The 17,896-nt window shown below is 39.2% G+C and overlaps 1 protein-coding gene across 3 annotated transcripts; it reads left to right on the forward strand.

The window, feature by feature from the left end:
- The first annotated feature begins 969 nt into the window (after positions 1–969).
- Positions 970–3,619, forward strand: LOC132115172 (uncharacterized). Of its 3 annotated transcripts, none has more exons than XM_059523568.1 (5): positions 970–1,019; positions 1,312–1,442; positions 2,336–2,555; positions 2,793–2,971; positions 3,201–3,619. In XM_059523568.1, exons 1-5 carry the CDS (start codon positions 998–1,000, stop codon positions 3,240–3,242), a joined length of 594 nt encoding a protein of 197 aa, XP_059379551.1. In that variant the 5' UTR covers positions 970–997; the 3' UTR covers positions 3,243–3,619. The 3 variants fall into 3 exon arrangements, with proteins under 3 accessions (XP_059379551.1, XP_059379552.1, XP_059379550.1); XM_059523569.1 differs by having other exon boundaries at positions 2,793–2,935; XM_059523567.1 differs by lacking the exon at positions 3,201–3,619 and having other exon boundaries at positions 2,793–3,194.
- Positions 3,620–17,896: the final 14,277 nt, after the last annotated feature.

Raw genomic sequence — 17,896 nt, forward strand, 5'->3', positions numbered from 1 at the left:
GAGTGCATATAGTAAAGCAATTGTTGAAGAAAGCATCTGAAGGAAGGTCAGATCCATATCTAGCTCTTCTGAGCTATCGAGCAACCCCTCTGGAACATGGTGCATCTCCTGCAGAGCTCTTAATGAATCGCAAGATAAGAACGACACTTCCCTGCCGGATTGACACAAAACAAGACATGATGAACAGTGCAGCAATAAAGCAGAAACAGAAGGCTCTTCAAAAGAGACAAAAAACAAACTATGACAAGCAAACCAAAATGCTGAAAGTGTTATCAAAGAATGACATTGTGAGAGTGGAAGATACCAACTGCTGGGACAAGAAAGCTGTTGTTTTGGAAGAGGTGAATCCGAGATCATATGTTGTCAGAACAGAGAATGGGCAGGTCCTTCGGAGAAATCGCAGAAGTCTTCTTAAGACGCAAGAAACGAGCCAGACACTGACTGACATTAAAGGAGAAGAAGTTCTGGTCTCACCTGAAGATGTAACACCACCCAGCATGCAGTCTTCTTCATCTTCTTCCATTCCCCTGGAAAATGGTCATTCTGCAAAAACAAATGACCCTCCTATAATAAGAAGATCATCACGCATAATAAAGAAACCTGATCGACTTAATTTGTAAATAACTCTGCTCAGTTACCTTTGAAATGTGATAAACAAATGTGTTGTTTTGAAATTTCTGTTTAGTGTCAAATGGATAATTGTGTTATATTATTTCTATTGTTTCATGCATTTTAGTTTATATTTTTCTTCTAAAGGAAAGGGGATGTGGTGATTAGGTGTGTTTCCTATGATCGTCCTCTAGATGGCAGTAATACCTAATAGAGTGAACAATTACCTAAAAGGGTCACAAAAGAAGTGACAGAGAGCTAAGCTCATGTTAGAATTGTATGTTCTGATAATAAAGAGGCTACACGCCAGTTCAAACAATTTATTTGTTCAGAGTGTTTGATCAATAAACACTACAATGAGCATCACGCATTTCACAACAGCACCATAATGATCCGCTTGATTGTGTTGGGTGAGTTCTTTTTCCTCTATTTTACTCGTTATTTTTACTCACAAATTAGGCCTAATAGGTCTAATTATAAAGGGTGTAAAATGTCCTTAGAATTCCGATGTTTGTTATAAATTAAATGCAAAAAAATGGCAACAGTATAACAGACATTTCACGCAATAATGTAATGATAGATGTAGCCTATCTCTATAGCTGACTATCCAACCAAACAAGAAAAGCATACGTCAGGCGCTTTTTGCTGTCGATGTATTTATTTATTTTATTTTTTTTCTTTGCCCTGTATTTCTGTTTTTAGCGTTGAGCCATAACATAGTATTTGGCAATGATGAACTCGCCGTCGTCACAGTAGGTTGCAGAGATGACATAACTTTGCACTGTACTTTCCTTCAAAACTGTCTGAACTACACCTCTATTACGTGGTACAAGGTGAGCCATTTCCATCTATCAAATCTCAGATGACCACTGCTAGAAACCACAATCTGTTTGTCATGTTTAGGTCATGATGACTTTCTCAAGCATTTGGTGTTGTTGATTTGACGAACACCTCGCATAAGTTCAAGTGTCTGCAGTCATGACCGAATTGCTTAAGTAAAAATCTGTTTATGGTTTAGGCATTATGCGTTTTACATTTAAAAGCCCATGACGCGAAGCAGTGTAACGGAGGAAAAAAAAACACTTCAAACACTTGTGCGCTGCGTTTTTAGAAGCAAAAGACACAAGAACGATCAAACACTGGCACGCACACATTTACATAAAAACAATGGAAAAGCAGCGTAGGCGAATCTAAAATGCGTTCTATGTAAACGGCCTTTAATGTCTGTGGCTTTTAACAGGAAACATGCTGACACACATTAATTTCCTCTACACTCATTCCTATTTATTTTTTATTCACAGCTAAATTTACCTACATTTTCATATAAAAATAATTAGTATTAATATCAATATGATAAAACCGTTACAAATATCTATAACATTAATGATCGTAGCCTAGTAATTATAATAATTTACTTATTTTAATTAACAATTACATTAAAATTAATTTACATTGTCCCATTTAAAATGAATGTAAATTTGATTCTTTGTGATTTGAGAGCATGAATGTCTATGAATCCTGTAATTAAATCTCAAAGATTTTTTTAATTAATGTGATCACAAAAGAAGTATATTTTAGTATGTGCTTTAAAAACAGTATAAATGAGAACTTCACAACTCTTGTATTTAAAGGAAAGTAAGTTGAGGCACAATTAATTTTAATGACCTTATTGGTGCTGCAATATAAAATTATATATACTCACTATTTTTCTTTTCTTTTTTTTAAGTTGAACAATAACAGCAGTGACGGATCTACAATGAAAATCCTCAAAAAGTCAGAAAATGTCATCCAGACTGATAAACACAACGATTCTGTGTCACTGAAAAAAAACGCAGCTTTGGTCTTAAGGAAAGTTACTCAAGCTGATTCTGGGGTGTACACGTGTTTAATTAAAGCCAAAGCTGGTGGAAAGAACTGTCCAAATTGGGTTAGACTTAATATCTCAGGTATTTCACACATTAATAAACAACTGTGAAAATGAACAAATTCATATTCGGCATAAAATGTTATACAGAGTATTGTACATTTTGGTCTGGTTTTCTGTGTATAAATACATATGGCTGTCAATTCCAGATGCAGACAAACAATATGGCTTTGCTTTGTTATTTTAGTCATTTATGTACAAAATTCACTTGTTGGAGATCATTTCTGGTTAGATAATGTAGCCCCGTTTGTCTCCCTAGATTGTGTGTCAACACCTTCACCCATCATCTTTGAATTCTCCACTAAGTTTATTAATGGATCATGGCCAAGCATCAGCATCCCATTGCCTCACGTGAATGACTATTCAGTGCTTTTTGTCCTGTGGGGTTGTGTAGGACTCGCTGTGAGTAAAATCATCCTCAGTGCCATTTCCATATGCGTAAGTATTTCTAAATGTAGCGGATTTATCTCCATATCTTCTGAGCATTTTATTTGAATTATTATGTTCAGCAAAGCTTAAGATGTAGCTAACCACAGACCGGTAAGTAACAAGTTTAAATGCAAATGCTCTTAAAGAGAACACTATTAATTGACCCTGCAAGTCTGATCCTAGCTGTTATTGTGAAAAACTATTTCTAAGCTATAATGGTGATTGCATCTGTTCTCAGGTTTTCAAGAAGCTCAGAAAACTTAAAAGAAGACAGACATGAGACCAACCACTGTTTATCATTACCTTGTTTGTTTGCAGTTTACTCACCATACCTTGGACATTCCTTAGATTCTGCAAACTTGTGTAAAAGACCATTGGATGGTTTAGTAATTTAACATGTTAATAATTAATCTGTGAATTTACCTATGAATCATGATACTCTGAGGAACTGATATGTTATATTTATTTCCAAAATGTCATAAGGGCGAGAAATGGCAGAACATTTTCTTAAACTTTGAAATTATGTTTGGAGGAACTATGCATATTGAAAACTGTTCTGATGCATAATCCACATTTAATACACTGCAAAAGAACAAATTTATCTTCATTATGGATTTATCTTACTAGTGTTATTCTTGTATTATTTATGTACATTTATAGTATTCAGCATTTTTTATCTATTTTAATTTACTAAAGCAAATTGTAATCGTTTTACAATATTCAAACAAATATGCATTTGTATCCATATTACTGGTTTAAATTGGCCAGTAAGAAGGTTAAATTGCCTATTTTAAGCTTTTATAAATGTTTCATTCTCTTTGTGTGTAGGTGTTGTGTGTGTCGAACATCTCGGTTACGTATGTAACCTTGGTTCCCTGAATAGGGAACGAGATGCTGCTGCTGAGACGTGGTGACGTCACCACGTATGGGAACACCTTCGGTGTGACGAATGTCTGAAGCCCTATACCATCCCGCCAATCCTATTGGCCAAATAGCGCGTGGCACCGCCCAGCATGCGTAAGCATATATATATATACCTGGTGCCGCGCGCCATTTACCTCAGATTTCATGACGAAGAAGAAGAAGAAAGCTATCAAGGTATGGCACGGCCAGAACCGCAGCATCTCGTTCCCTATTCAGGGAACCAAGGTTACATACGTAACCGAGATGTTCCCTTTCATAGGTCACTTCGATGCTGCGGTGACGTCACCACGTATGGGAACGCTATACCATAACGCCTGACGTACCTGATAGCTTGGATCCAAGGAAGCATCTGCTCAAGCGGAGAGAACCCGGGAGCCAGGAGCCATCCTCACATCCAGACTGTAAGACCTGATAAAAGTGCTCGGTGAGGACCAGCCTGCCGCAGCACAGATATCATCCATAGAAGATCCACTGAGAAAGGCTTGAGAAGAAGCCACTGCTCTCGTGGAATGACCTTTTACTCCTATGGGCGAAGCGGGCCCGCGCGCCTCATAGGCCAAGGAAATAGCCTCCACCAGCCAATGGGACATGCGCTGTTTCGTAACTGCATGGCCTTTATTCTTATGTCCAAAACAGACAAACAGCTGGTCAGACTCACGCCATGGGGCAGTACGATCCACATAAGTCTTTAACACTCTCACAGGGCAAAGACTTAGATCCCCAGACTCCGCCGCAGCAGGAGAAAAAGCCTCCAGGACCACCTGCTGAAAATGAAAAGGATTAGACGTGACCTTAGGAACATAATTAGGCCTAGGTCGCAACAACACTTTCACAGAGCCTGGTGCAAACTCCATGCACGAGGGTGAGACAGAGAGAGCCTGTAAATCCCCAACTCTCTTGAGGGAGGATAAAGCCATGAGAAGAAGTGTCTTCAGAGTCAGGATCTTATCCGATACAGTTTCCAGGGGCTCAAACGGATGCCCTGACAAACCCAGTAACACAATGGATAAATCCCATGAAGGAACTCGCACAGGGCGGAAAGGTCTCAACCGTCGTGCACCCTGTATAAAGCGAGAAACCAGTGGATGACGACCCACTGAGACACCACCTATATACTCATGGTGAGCTGAGATAGCTGCCACATAAACCTTCAGGGTGGCTGGTGTCAATCCATCCGAAAAACGGTCCTGAAGAAACTCCAGTACTGAAGCCACAGGGCAGTAAACTGGATAGGGAGAACCATAGCGGGCAATGCGTAGTCGTGCTCGACGCGAATAAATCCACTTTCGCTTCCCCGAAAATCTGCCATAGGTGATTCACCGTTTGGGGTGTAATCTCCATTCCCCCTGTTCCAGAGCCTGTCTAGGTAGTAAATCCGCTCCGAAGTTCAGTCGTCCGGGGATGTAAACAGCCCGGATCGACAGAAATCTGTCGTGAGACCAAAGAAGAATACGTCTCGCCAGCCTGCACAGGGGGCGAGAACGCAATCCTCCCTGATGGTTCAGATAAGACACGACCGCAGTGTTGTCCGTTCTGAGAAGCACATGACGGCCGATCAGTAGACTCGAAAAATACTGGAGAGCCAGAAAAACCGCCAGTAATTCAAATTTGTTTATGTGCCAGCTGCGTTGTGCCGCTGTCCACACTCCGTGGGCTGGGCGCCCATGACAAACAGCTCCCCACCCGGTCAAAGACGCATCTGTTGTGACAGTCTCTCGGGAAGCACAAATTCCCAGCCGAACCCCGATGAGGAGAAATTCGGCTGACGTCCATCGTTTTAACGACATCACACACCTCCGCGTCACCGAGATCGTTCGATGCGGAAGACAACGGGGTGAAATATTCTGTCGTTTCGTCCACCACTGAAACGGGCGCATGTGAAGCAAACCCAGATGAATTACGGGAAGCGCCGCCGCCATTAGACCTAACAGTCTGAGGCACAGTCTCACTGTCACTGTGTGACCCGCCCTGAAGTGCTGAACACATGACGCAATCGACTGAGCGCGCAGGAGAGAAAGCTTTGCTGTCATCGCGCAAGAGTCCAATTCTATTCCCAGAAAAGTAATCCGTTGAGAGGGGACTAACACACTTTTCTGGAAGTTCGTGCGTAAGCCCAGGCTGTGTAAATGATTCAGCACAATATCCCGATGAGAGTGTGCTTGAGTATGAGATTGCGCTAACACCAGCAAATCGTCCAGATAGTTCAACACACAGACGCCCCGGAGCCGTAACGGGGCCAGAGCTGCATCCATGCATTTTGAGGACGTACGGGGAGCTAGCGCTAAGCCAAAGGGAAGAACGCGGTACTGATACGCTTTGCCCTCTAAAGCGAATCTGAGGAACTTCCGGTGTCTCTCGATGATCTGAATATGAAAATATGCATCCTTCAGATCGATCGTGACAAACCAGTCGTTTGGTTGAATCTGAGACAAAATAGACTTTACCGTCAACATCTTGAATTCGCTCGACCTGAGTGCAAGATTCAGACGGCGTAAATCCAGAATGGGTCGTAATCCGCCGTCCTTTTTTGGTACCACAAAATAACGGCTGTAAAACCCTGACTCCATCTGAGAGGGGTGTACTTCTTCTATAGTCCCTTTGCTCAGTAGAGCTAACATCTCCTGTCTCAGCACCGCTATATCCATCGGTTTCATCACCGTGGAGAGAATTCCACGGAAAGGGGGTGGGCCTTTCCGAAACTGAATGGTGTATCCGTGACAAATTGTGCGTAACACCCATTGAGAAATGCCGGGCAAAACGGCTGTTTCCAGGACCTCGAAACCTCCTGGTGGAGATCCAGGAAAAAGGATAAAGGCCTCCGGGGCTGCGCAGGTGTCCGACTAGTTAAGAAACGGTCGTCCAGCTTCGAAGAAGGTTGGGCCTCGGCCTTCTCAACCTCCCATTCCAGCCCCAATGTACCCACTGCACGGGAAACCACATCCAACAGCTCACTGTAGGAGGGGGAAACACGCCTCTCCTGTCCACTAGGAGGGAGAGGGCTCGTGTCGGCCGCAAAGTCCTCAGACCCCGAGGCCGCAGTGGACAGACCGTCGTCATCATGGCGGTCACAACCGAAGGAGATGGCACTACATGCCTCCGGTGTGGGCCGTAAATCCTCACAGGAAAAGACGACAGGTTCAAAAGTTTTTCTGTGTATTAGGGTAGGGGAGAGCAAGCGATGTGGAGAATAATTTTCCAGCGCTGAACTGTCCTCAAACTCCATGTCACACGTGTCACCCCAAGCTATCACCTCGTGCGGTGCCTCGGCAGTCGCAGAAGTGGTGTGGCGGGGGTTAGACACGGCGACATCGGAGAACACATCTACCCTAGAGCGCAGCACTCTGAGCCGCAGGCCATCGCAATGGGGGCATGAAGAAAGGCCGCTAAGCGCCTCCTGTGCGTGGTGTAAGCCTAGGCAAACTACGCACCTGTCATGAGTGTCCCCCTTAACGATGTACCTAGTACACGGGTCCTTGCACTTTTTGAAGCTTATCGCGTCCGCGGAGAGGAGTATACTGCTCGTTGATGATCGCTGAGAACGCGAGACAATAGGGCACAGAAGATTCGCTTCGTACTGAAGGAATGAAATCTGAGGTAAATGCCGCGCGGCACCAGGTATATATATGCTTACGCATGCTGGGCAGTGCCACGCGCTATTTGGCCAATAGGATTGGCGGGATGGTATAGGGCTTCAGACATTCATCACACCGAAGGTGTTCCCATACGTGGTGACGTCACCGCAGCATCGAAGTGACCTATGAAAGGGAAATTGGTTTGCTCCATGTGTGCAAATTTTCAGAAAAACTAAACATGAGGTCATCCTAAAATAGGTATACTGTGCTTTTGCCCATGAAGTGTTTTCCAGGTTATGACTAAGATTAAAGGAGTTAGTTCACCCAAAAATGGAAATTAGGCTGCTCTTTACTCACCCCTGAGGCATCCAGTTGTATATGACTTTCTTCTTTCAGACAAATCCAGTAAGAGTTATATTAAAAATGGTCTTTGATCTTTCAAGTTCTATCATTGCAGTCAGCGCGTGTTGCATTCCTTCTGTCCAAAAGAAGATAAATAAAAAGTGCCCTTCCATAAAACAAAGTGTCTCGCACAGCTCAGATCAGTGGTTTTCATACTTTTTCCACCAAGTACCGGCTCAGAAAATATGTCTCTCTAAGTACCACCATAATGACCAACATTAAAATGACTGTGGCACAATGCATAGTTAAACATTTAAACATTATAAATACACAGTTTGAACATTATCACTGCATTGTGCGTAAATCCATGTAAATAAAATACTTAAATAATCATTAAATTATAATATATTACTAAATAGACTTATTTAGACTTATTAAATATAACTTAATAAAAGTTAGATAAAAACTATGCATTAGGCCTTCTTACATGTAAAAATAAAACTTAAACTATACTTAAAGATTAGATTAAAGTTTATTGTAGGCCTAGTTAACGTTTAAGTGCAATACAGTTTTTATTTAACTTTTAAGTACAATACATTTTAATTGAATCTTTAAGTACCATTACAAAAAATAAAGCCATAAGGTACAGAACAGATTTTATTTAAAGGAGTCATGACCCACAATTTGCACTTTTCCACGAGAATCAATGTATGTTATGATTGCCTAACGATTATACACTGGCCGGGAAGCCGATATTTAAAAGTGAAGCGTTTGTTTACCTCAGGGTTTGTAAAATAGCCCACGTGCACGCGCACTCAAATACGAGATTTTGATCTCTTCCCCGTCTTGACGTCAAGACGGGGCAGGATATACCATATATGGACACCGCAGCAGGAAGCTTGCCCTTCCCCTCTCCCCCTCATATTCAGTCGAGAAAGAGTTGCTCTGTGGTTGACTGCCAGAATCAACATGTAAATGTGTTTTCTCTACCAAGAACGGACCTACCTATTAGAGACCAGTGGATTAAATTCATTTTTAATGAAGCGGTTCCTTCAACCCTTCCCACTGGCTTATCGTTACGTGTTTGTGCTAAACACATTGTGCACTGAAATCCTTTACAAATTTGGGGCTATATCAGGCGAAGTTGCCATCGAAGCTCGGGAGAAGCGCCATTCCAACAAAATTGCATGCAATTGAAACGGTAAGACTGTGTTTTTATTGCTCTACTGTGTGTAACAAACAGCATCTGCAGCTATTGTATGCTATTGCGTCTGTCACTAGACAAATAAACGAAAGACTTGAGGTGAAGTAATTATGTATGTTCCCTGTAAACTGACTGCAAAAACGGACTTTTGACTGCATTATAATGATTTCTTAATTCAGAATATGATCAAGATTGCGTAGGTTGATGTGTTCGGGGAATTTGCCAGTTAATAGTAACATTTATACACTTTAGCTGTTATTTTGATTTTTTGAGAATTAGGCATATGCAATATTGGACCCACCGGTGGGTCCCCAGAGTTGATGTGGTTAAAGCCCCTTAAGTGAACGAAATGACTCGAAAAAAGATTTGTTCATTTTGATGAACGAGCTTGAACAAGAGAGTCTGGCATTGCCAGATTGGGTGTTTTTTCCGCTACATATTAAAGCCGGTTTACGGTGGGTTTTAGGTGGGTTTTCGCCTGGAAGGCTTTATAGAAATCTGGCATCCTACTGAACGAAGTTAAACTGAGAGAGCGTGGCGTTCACAGACACCAGAATGAACGACTTCACAGTAACGTTCATCAGGCAGTAATGCAGTACGTTCAGTTCATGTTCGCCCAAAATATGAACGAGTTCATGAACTATCGTTCAATGAACTCGTTCAGGCACAACACTGGCAGGAGTATTAGCTTCGAGGTATGGGGAATGGCTGCTAACGTACTTTGCAAAAAACAAATGACTGAGATCATCATGAATTCGGTTATTGTTTATTTGTTGCCTAACGCTTATATATGAGGCGCCGTCTAGTTTGTGTGTGTGTGCTGTGCTCGTCTTATATTTGTGTGTGTGTGCTGTGCTCGTGTCTCATATGAGTAACGTTATGTGCGTGAGTTCATATACATGTATGTGTGACCACTTAGTATATATACAAGCGTGTTTCATATGTGTGCGTGAATGAAGTTTGATTTAAGCCCTAAACGGCGCCTCATACTTATACACTGGCCGGGAAGCCGGTTGCGTTCATTCACAACTTGCGCCATGATGTCAGTTTGTAATGATATGCTAAAGCGTTACCTGCGGTGTCAACCCCCCTCCTTCCTGCAACCAATCAACGCGCCCCTCATTTGCATTATTATAATGACCGTCCACAACAGCCAAAATATCGCATCAGATCTCGCGAGACAATAATGCCTACAGAAATAAGGGTCTGAGGAGCTCGGTGTTTATTTTTTTTCCACTTTTCTTTTTTAGAAGGGCCTGAAAGACTATAATACAGCAGTAGGTATCCAAGGTAAAACGAGGGTATGACTTCTTTAACTTTTAAGTGGAAAAACTTGGTAAAAATAAATAATTTAACAGGCTGTATGTGTAGCTGAAAATAACAATCAAGCATAACAATCAAGCAGTACCTTCAGACTGACGGCAAACCAGCTGTCCACCAAAGCCATATATTTATAAAAAAAATTATTATAAATTGCTGACAGTACAATAGCCTACTGGACAATGGAATCTGCAGAATTTACACTTAAATTTTGTGCAGGGCAGGTGTTTTATATCACTGTATTTCTGAAGGAAACCAAATGTCTGCAGGGAATTGGATGTCATTTTCATTTCATCTTGCATGTAATGTCTGATAAATCAGGGTTTGTGAGTAGATCACTTCTTTGTGCTCAGCTGTTACCAGGGAAACCTCGATCTTTACCACCCCAACAGCGCTTCCTGCTGACAGAGAATGAATTTGCATTTAAATGACACACTGGAGTATGGTATAAATAAATTCAACTGTTGTCACTTAAATTCATGTTATAATGTTAGAATTAAAGAACAATAAACATAACACATATGCACTTATCTGTACATAGTAAATGCAGTGATTTTTAAGTGGTTGTTGACATCCTATCTACAAACCCAATTCCAAAGAAGTTGGGACACTACAAATTGTGAATAAAAACAGAATGCAATGATGTGGAAGTTTCAAATTTCAATATTTTATTCAGAATAAAACACAGATGACCTATCAAATGTTTAAACTGAGAAAATGTATAATTTTAAGGGAAAAATAAGTTGATTTTAAATTATGGCATCAACACATCTCAAAAAGGTTGGGACATGGCCATGTTTACCACTGTGTGGCATCCCCTCTTCTTTTTATAACAGTCTGCAAACGTCTGGGGACCGAGGAGACAAGTTGCTCAAGTTTAGGAATAGGAATGCTGTCCCATTCTTGTCTAATACAGGCTTCTAGTTGCTCATATGTCTTAGGTCTTTTCTGTTGCATCTTTATGATGCGCAAAAAGTTTTCTATGGGTTATCCTTCTACACAGTTATGATGTTGTAATTGATGGAGTATGTGGTCTGGCATTGTCATGTTGGAAAATGCAAGGTCTTTCCTGAAAGAGACGACGGCTGGATAGGAGCATATGTTGTTCTAGAACTTGGATATACCTTTCAGCATTGATGGTGCCTTTCCAGATGTGTAAGCTGCCCATGCCACACGCACTCATTTAACCCCGTACCATCAGAGATGCAGGCTTCTGAACTGAGCGCTGATAACAACTTGGATTGTCCTTGTCCTCTTTAGTCCGGATGACATGGCGTCCCAGTTTTCCAAAAAGAACTTCAAATTTTGATTCGTCAGAGAAAACGCCTGCGCTTCTGGATCATGTTTAGATATGACTTCTTTTTTGACCTATAGAGTTTTAGCCAGCAACGGCGAATGGCACAGTGGATTGTGTTCACCCACAATGATTTCTGGAGGTATTCCTGAGCCCATTTTGTGATTTCCATTACAGTAGCATTCCTGTATGTGATGCAGTGCTGTCTAAGGGCCCGAAGATCACGGGCATCCAGTATTGTTTTCTGGCCTTGACCCTTTCGCACAGAGATTGTTCCAGATTCTCTGAATCTTTGGATGATATTATGCACTGTAGATGATAATAACTTCAAATTCTTTGCAATTTTTCTCTGAGAGACTCCTTTCTGATATTGCTCCACTATTTTTCACCGCCGCATTGGGGGAATTGGTGATCCTCTGTCCATCTTGACTTCTGAGAGACACTGCCACTCTGAGAGGCTCTTTTTATACCCAATCATGTTGCCAATTGACCTAATAAGTTGCAAATTGGTCTTCCAGCTGTTCCTTATATGTACATTAAACTTTTCCGGCCTCTTATTGCTACCTGTCCCAACTTTTTTGGAATGTGTAGCTCTCATGAAATCCAAAATGAGCCAATATTTGGCATGAGATTTTAAAATGTCTCACTTTCAACATTTGATATGTTATTTATATTCTATTGTGAATGAAATATAAGTTTATGAGATTTGTAAATTATTCCATTCCTTTTTTACTCACAATTTGTACAGTGTCTCAACTTTTCTGCAATGGGCTAGTAGCATATCTCCGCCATCTTGGATTTCCGGTCTTGCGAGTGTGTGCGTAGATATTTCCGGTTGTGCTAAACGCCAGTGCAGAGAACCGGAGAAATCCAAATATTACCTTCTATATATGTTTACAGGATTTATAATATCACTTCAAATGCAAATAAGATTTACACTGCTATTATTACTATTCTATAAATGTTAACTGAGCCAGTGCATTTGAAACTGTGTATGTTTGGGTCCGGTGAATTAATTAAAAACACTAATGTTCCTTACTGTTCACGAAATGAAAATTGAACTCATGGTGTGTACACACAGATACATAATTTATTTTTACCTTACCAATTATGTAAATGCAAAAATTACTTATTTCTCGAAAATGTTTGTATTACATTGATTATTATTTTTTTGTTTAATGAAATGTTCACCTTGTGAGACATGGGCAGTGATTTATCTTCACATTTATCAATTGTGCACATACATTAGTTTGTTTCATCATCCTTTTCACAACATATTTTATTATTTGACATAGTCAACTTTGCATCACACATTTTGAAATGAGAAAAAAAAACGGGCTGTAAAATAATACAACTAACACATGATTAATTTTAATATTTGTTTTATCTGAAGAATTCGTAACAAAATACATGCGCTGCTTATAGACAAAATTATTTATGCAGCAGATATTTTACAAAACAGATAAACATTGATAAAAACACACATTAATTGCAAACAGCGATCTTTTAATTAATTAATGCAAACCTACCATAATAGCATGTTAAATTGTACACAGTTATAAACTGTTATCAAATAAAGTTAATAAAACATACATACTTTATCAGAAATATCTGTCTCGTTTGACAGTCAGAAACCTTATGATCTTATATTTAACAGTCAAAACAAAATCATAAAATGTAAAGTATTGCATATTTGAGTGGTTTGTGTTTGAAAGAAGAAATCCCTGTGGACTGATTAACCTGATGCTGAAGCTGATCTGCATAATCAACAGAATAAAGCAATCTCCGCGTTGTATCTTGATTAATTTCCACACAGAGGTACGCAAAAATTTAGGGAGGATGTTTCCTTGTGTCTTTGATATACCACTATTCGCTGTTAAATTTGAAAAACAATTATATCCATCTAGCCAAGTTTCGTATGTAAGTTTCCCTTATAGTAAATGCGAGCGTCGCAGGACCGGAAATAAGTATGCACACACTCGCGTAGCTGAAGCTCACCGGCGCCATCTTGTGAACGTAGCCCATAGGGTTTGTAAAACATTATTTAGGAAAAAAAAAAAATACTACAGCAATGAAGTTACCACTCTAATATGTCTTGCAATATCTGTGCGTGGAAAGGTTCTGCGCAATCTTCTTGTTCAATATTGCCGGGGTCTGAATCCGGCTCAAATTGATATGGCAATACCATAGACTGTATAAAATATTGACGTCATCCTTAACTATACTAGATCAGATTGAACTTGCTGCTTTGGCAAAGGGGCGGGGCAGTACTGAAACACTGTGTAAACTGCTCTCCAATCACAACACAATTTAAGTAATCACAATTAGTTTTTTGGAAGATGGGCCTTCATCAAGTCCAGAACTAATCGAGCCGTTTGTGCCAGGCTGGGGAGAAAGGTATTGTAAACATGTAAATTATGTGAAAAATAATGTGTTTTGCGCCACCAAGCATGAGAGCATGTTCTAGTACACCACCAAAACAAAATCAGCCCCTTTAAACATTTCCAATGGTCTGTGCATAGTTTCTGTATTCGGTTGTGTTGTGAGAATTTGCAGTGCATGTGCTGTCAAATTGATCAAGATGTTTTCTTAATTTGCTGCCGTTTTTTCTGTTTGCATATGTTTTTCATTTGTAGCATGTTTAGCTCTTTCGGACACCATATTTACTCATATTTTTAAGTAGCACTGTACATTAGCAACACTTACAATACAATTAAAAAAAAAGTGCTATGATTGGCTTGTCTTGGAAATTCCTGTCAGTCTATTATGTTCTAGTCATCACTGATTGGTTGATTACCCCGCCAATGCGAAAATATCTGCCTGGTGGAATTAAAATGGACAAACTGCGGATATAAAGATATGTCCAAAATTAACACGTTCACCCATTCAGTAATCCCTATATAGTGCATGGCAGTTAAAGCAATATATCAGCAAGGAGGATTCAAATCTGGATGATAAAAAGTAAACAACTCACACACTCCAATATCATCACTTTTGGTCCCATCCAAATTAAAATGAACTTGAAAGTAGGCTATATTGTGTGTGAGCATTCAGCAGTTAAAATAAAGCAGTAGGCCTATCTTCATGTTTGAAATCATAATGACACTTTGTTTACTGAAAGTTTGTTGACAAAATTGATAATAATAATTGTTTAACAGTAGGAATAAAAACAATAACATGTAAAAACTTTATGCTTTATGAATGTAGGCTATTTATGTCATGTGTACATTTGCATAATTCTTTTAATAAACATTCAAAAAATGTCAAATGGTAATCCAAAATGAATTTATAAATTATGTGACAGGGGAAAAAAAGCAATTATATGTTTTCATCCGTTTGTGTTTTTCTTAAAGGGTTAGTTCATTCAAAAATGAAAATTATGTTATTAATAACTCACCCTCATGTCGTTCCAAACCCCGTAAGACCTCCGTTCATCTTCAGAACACAGTTTAAGATATTTTAGATTTAGTCCGAGAGCTTTCTGTCCCTCCATTGAAAATGTATGTACACTGTAAAAAAATTCCTGTATAAATTACAGTAACTTACTGGCAGCAGTTTGCAGATTTACAGTAAATTAAAAATACTGTATTTTAGTGGCACCAAGGGGATATTTCCCAAAATGTAACTTTAAAATACAGTAATATGCTGTATAACTGTCCTACAGTAAAATAGTTCATTTTACAGTTAAATACTGTTCAATTTACAGACATTTCTAACAGTGTACGGTATACTGTCTACGTCCAGAAAGGTAATAAAAACATCTTCAAAGTAGTCCATGTGACATCAGAGGGTCAGTTAGAATTTGTTGAAGCATCAAAAATATGCTTTGGTCCAAAAATAACAAAAATTACGACTTTATTCAGCATTGTCTTCTCTTCTGGGTCTGTTGTGAGTGCGTTCACGACGCTGCTGACATATGACACTGCTGACATGTTTTCTGGCACGCCCAATAACAAAGATAAAACGTCAGCAGTATCATACGTCAACAGTCACAGAAAGTCGTGCTCAAAACAGACCCGGAATAGAAGGCAATGCTGAATAAAGTCGTTATTTTTGGACCAAAAGGTATTTTCGATGTTTCAACAATTTCTAACTGACCCTGTGATGTCACATGGACTACTTTGAAGATGTTTTTATAACCTTTCTGTACATGTACAATATACCGTACACACATCAATGGAGGGACTGAGAGCTCTCGGACTAAATCTAAAATATCTTAAACTGTGTTCTGAAGATGAACTTCTAGGTCTTACGGGTTTGGCACGACATGAGGGTGAGTCATTAATGACATAATTTTCATTTTTGGCTAAACTAACCCTTTAATATTATCTTTTTATTTTGTTTTCTTAATCATTTTGAGATCCAGACACATGATAACAACAGCACAAGCCGTCAGCACACATGGGGTTATGATGAATTTAAAATGATGATTTGCAGGCACCATTACACTTTGCATTTTAACATCAGTTCTCACCTGCTGAATAATACTCTGTTTCTCCTTCTTGAATGTGGAGGCCATAAGGTGCATCAGTAAATACTTCAGCAGAACCAGGGAACAGAAGAGAGTTGTCCTCTCCCACCTCATAGGAATGATTTTCAAATTTATAGAGGATTGTAATATTTTTTTAGCAGATCCACCAAAACAAGTCCAGTAAGCACATCAGAACCCTCTACAACCTGTGAAAAGGGTTAGCTTAAATACACTCCCCTATCCAAGCCAATACACTAAATGTATTGGATTTATAACTCTTGTTTTTGACTGGAACGAATGTGATTATTGACAGGTGAATCACTAGGCTGTCAGCTACTCTAACAGCTGCTTGTGTATTTGTAATACTGAACAGTCACCATCTTTGTACAAGCTGATACTCCAGTGGTGCTCTTTATTGATACTGAGAGATGAATCAACTGGACTGAAGGAAAGAAATTATATCAACATTTGATGCTTTTATGAAAACACACTCAAACAAGCTTTTTTGTTTCGGAAACGTGAACATGGAAATTTATAGTGCTAGTTTCACTTTAGTATTTATGCGTTTCTTTCTTTCTTAAACATTTTGCCATTAGCCTACGTAATGAATTAAGTTGTGCATATGCATAAAATGTATTAGTAGCCTAAATGTTGAAATTAGCACAACAGGGAAAGTGTTACAATTTCATATAAATAGATGTCCATCTATACAAATATGCCATAGCATTTAAATATTTCAAAGGGTGAATTAAGGGTAATCGGGATATGCAATCAAATGAGACGGAATACCTGTACATTATTTAATTTTTCACCTGAGGAGTGAACAAAAAAAACAAAAACAGGAGGCAGCCTCAAACAGGAAGTTGATCGTGAAATGCATGAACCATGGAAAATGACTTAAGCTTTTGATAGTTTTCATGATTAAGGTCCTAAATTTGTTATAGCTACTACGTATATACAAACTTTCTAAGGGAAACATATATTGCACTACTTCTACTATATATATATATATATATATATATATATATATCCCTTAAAGATCTTATAAATGCCAGGATCTACTACTACTCATGTTATCTTTACTAACATTCATTTAAGACACAAATGACTGTGTTTACAAGTATGGTCACAAAGATGGGCATTTTGGCGCACAGCTATGTGTATTTGAGCGTCTGGCTGAAACCATCTTAATGTGTGCACCATGCTACCAAAATGAATCTGCTCCATACTTAATGTCCATGAACCGTTTAAAATGATAAATGATAAGCTTACATCATTACACGGATAACATATTTACTACCAAGTTATCTCCCAACCATTGAGTGAATAGAGCTTGTTCAAACACTAAAAGCAATAGGCCTATACATCCATCAAGTTAATAATCAAACTAACCTAAAATCTTGATTGTTGAATATTTATCCATAGGTTAAAATATGATCTATATTCATTATTCATAAATAAATCTTAATCTATTATACATTAGAGCATATTTATAACCCTTAAGATCCATAAAATACATGCATTTGCTATAGACAGTAAATACATACAATTCTAAAGTATGAGAGAAAAAAAATGTACAAACAAACAAAATGCAACAGTGTGCAGCTGTGGCACAGGCCTTATAAACTGCAACCCTCCATGACTCTCCTCTCCCTCAACAGCTATAGAACCGCCCCTATTACAGCCTGTCCCTCTTCCCCTAGGAATAAACCTTCCATAAAAAAGTTTTTTCTGAATAGCAAAACCACACAGAAATAAAATGGATGGTATCAAAACAACCTAATGGTGCGAACAACCTTGTAAATGG

This window comes from Carassius carassius, chromosome 34 (assembly GCF_963082965.1).
Source record: "Carassius carassius chromosome 34, fCarCar2.1, whole genome shotgun sequence".
NCBI lineage: Eukaryota > Metazoa > Chordata > Actinopteri > Cypriniformes > Cyprinidae > Carassius > Carassius carassius.

Excerpts from the sequence above, each read along its gene's own strand:
- LOC132115172 (XM_059523567.1), top strand. The coding sequence starts at position 998 with ATGATCCGCTTGATTGTGTTGG. Across the intron at positions 1,020-1,311 it reads GATCCGCTTGATTGTGTTGG|CGTTGAGCCATAACATAGTA; the intron begins GTGAGTTCTTTT and ends TTCTGTTTTTAG. Across the intron at positions 2,556-2,792 it reads GGTTAGACTTAATATCTCAG|ATTGTGTGTCAACACCTTCA; the intron begins GTATTTCACACA and ends TTGTCTCCCTAG.